Raw genomic sequence first — 1,668 nt, 5'->3', positions numbered from 1 at the left:
GCGGGGGGGGAGCACCTGACGGCGGCCGCAGCGGAGCCGGGACCCCTCAGGGTTGGGGGGGAAACTGGCGGAGCCTATAAGTTCCAGCGGACAAGTGCTGACAGGGCTGCCGTACGGAGCAGTGGCGGCGGCGGCGGCGCTGGAAATGGGGAGGACCGCGGCTTCCAACAGGTCTGCATGAGTATGTATGTATGTATGTATGTATGTATGTATGTATGTATGTATGTGCCTTTGTGGTGTCTACATGGATGTGTATGTGTCCCCGGGCGCAAGGGGGTTGTTAGAGCTGCCCCCGGGGGCTGGAGCAGGCGGGACGGTCGTCCAGGAGCCGCGGTGGGGGAAACCCACGGATGTACGATTACGACACGCACACCCAAAATTAAGATAAAGAAGCGAACGGGCAGTTTCCACCCCCCACACACACCATTTCCCCCCCTCTCCCCCGCACGCTCGTACGCAGGAGACACGGGCCCCCGGTGCGGGCCCCGGGCCGGGGGCAATGCGGGGGGAAACAGAGGGGGCTTCCGGGGAGAGAGGGAGGGGGAGGCCGCATCGCAGGACGGCAGTAGCAGCAGCAGGGGGAGGGGGAGGAGGCTGGCGGGACACGGGGGCAGTAGGAGGTGCGCTCGGCGGCTACAGCGGCTTGAGCGCTGAGGACATGCCGCCCGTGTTGCCGGGGGCACTGGCGTCCACCCCGCATCCCTGTCGTAAGGTACGGCAAGTGGGACGGAGCTGGGTGCGCTGATGAAGCGGGGTCAGTCACTAGAGAGGGCACGTGGCCCTGTGTGTATGTATGTATGTATGTATGTATGTATGTATGTATGTATGTAAAGTTGTTTTACCTGTACCGTGGCCAACGGTAATAACTAATGCTGGTTGACGGGTAGAACGTGACCCAATAGGTTTTACATTATATTGAGTTTACATGTAACGTTACGACGGTGCTGACGTGCAAAATGGAGATTTTGCGTTTGGAATTTTTTCCCTGCACCGGCTCCTTCACCTAAAACTAATACACCATTTTCGGCTACATGATTGATTCTATAATTACCTTCACATCCCTTCAGAAACTATTCTTCTTATTATTTCTGGGGAAAATATCGACCCGACATTACATCATGACTAATAATTTACTCATATACCTGGTCAACTGGTCAACAGATAAGTATAAGGGGAAAGTTGTAGCTTTATAGTTCTTATACTACTGAACTTGATCTTGCCAACTATTCCGGACTATAGCGACGAAGCAGAGATACAAGCACATAGCATATAAGAACCACCTGACGAGAAGTGGAACGCCGCCCCGCCCCCCAACACCCCTTTTTCAATCCCCGCCTCGTTTCCATGTGAATGCCTATGCACGTATGTATGTATGTCGGTATGTCCCGCAGGGCGGCGCCACGGTATTGAGTCCGGAGCACTTTATCCACCTCCCCCGGCTGTTCTTCCAGGACAACTTCGACATCAGCTCCGTGCTTGCTGGCGGGTTGCGGGTTCAGGTGCAGGCGGGGGCGGTGCTGGACCCCGCCACGGCGACCGCGTCCGTGGCCAGCTACCAGAACCACACGGGCTACCGCTACTACAGGCTGCTCGGCTTCAAGGACGTACCCCGGTGCGGGGTGGGGTGCGGGTTGGGGTGCGGGTTGGGGTGCGGGGGTTGGGGTGGGG

At 57.3% G+C, this 1,668-nt stretch overlaps 1 protein-coding gene across 1 annotated transcript in view; it reads left to right on the top strand.

The window, feature by feature from the left end:
• Positions 1-1,668, top strand: part of VOLCADRAFT_120555 (uncharacterized protein) — a gene marked incomplete at its 3' end in the record, with an annotated part of 26,758 nt that overhangs the window by 17,500 nt on the left and 7,590 nt on the right. Inside the window, exons 27-29 of the mRNA XM_002948049.1 lie at positions 461-712; positions 1,392-1,499; positions 1,560-1,624. Coding sequence (XP_002948095.1) covers positions 461-712; positions 1,392-1,499; positions 1,560-1,624 — 425 coding nt within the window. The remainder of the gene's footprint in view (positions 1-460; positions 713-1,391; positions 1,500-1,559; positions 1,625-1,668) is intronic.

Source organism: Volvox carteri, assembly GCF_000143455.1.
Source record: "Volvox carteri f. nagariensis unplaced genomic scaffold VOLCAscaffold_8, whole genome shotgun sequence".
NCBI classification, from domain to species: Eukaryota; Viridiplantae; Chlorophyta; class Chlorophyceae; order Chlamydomonadales; family Volvocaceae; genus Volvox; species Volvox carteri.
The sequence above is the reverse complement of the archived record's forward strand: the minus strand, read 5'-3'. Positions and strand labels throughout refer to the sequence as shown.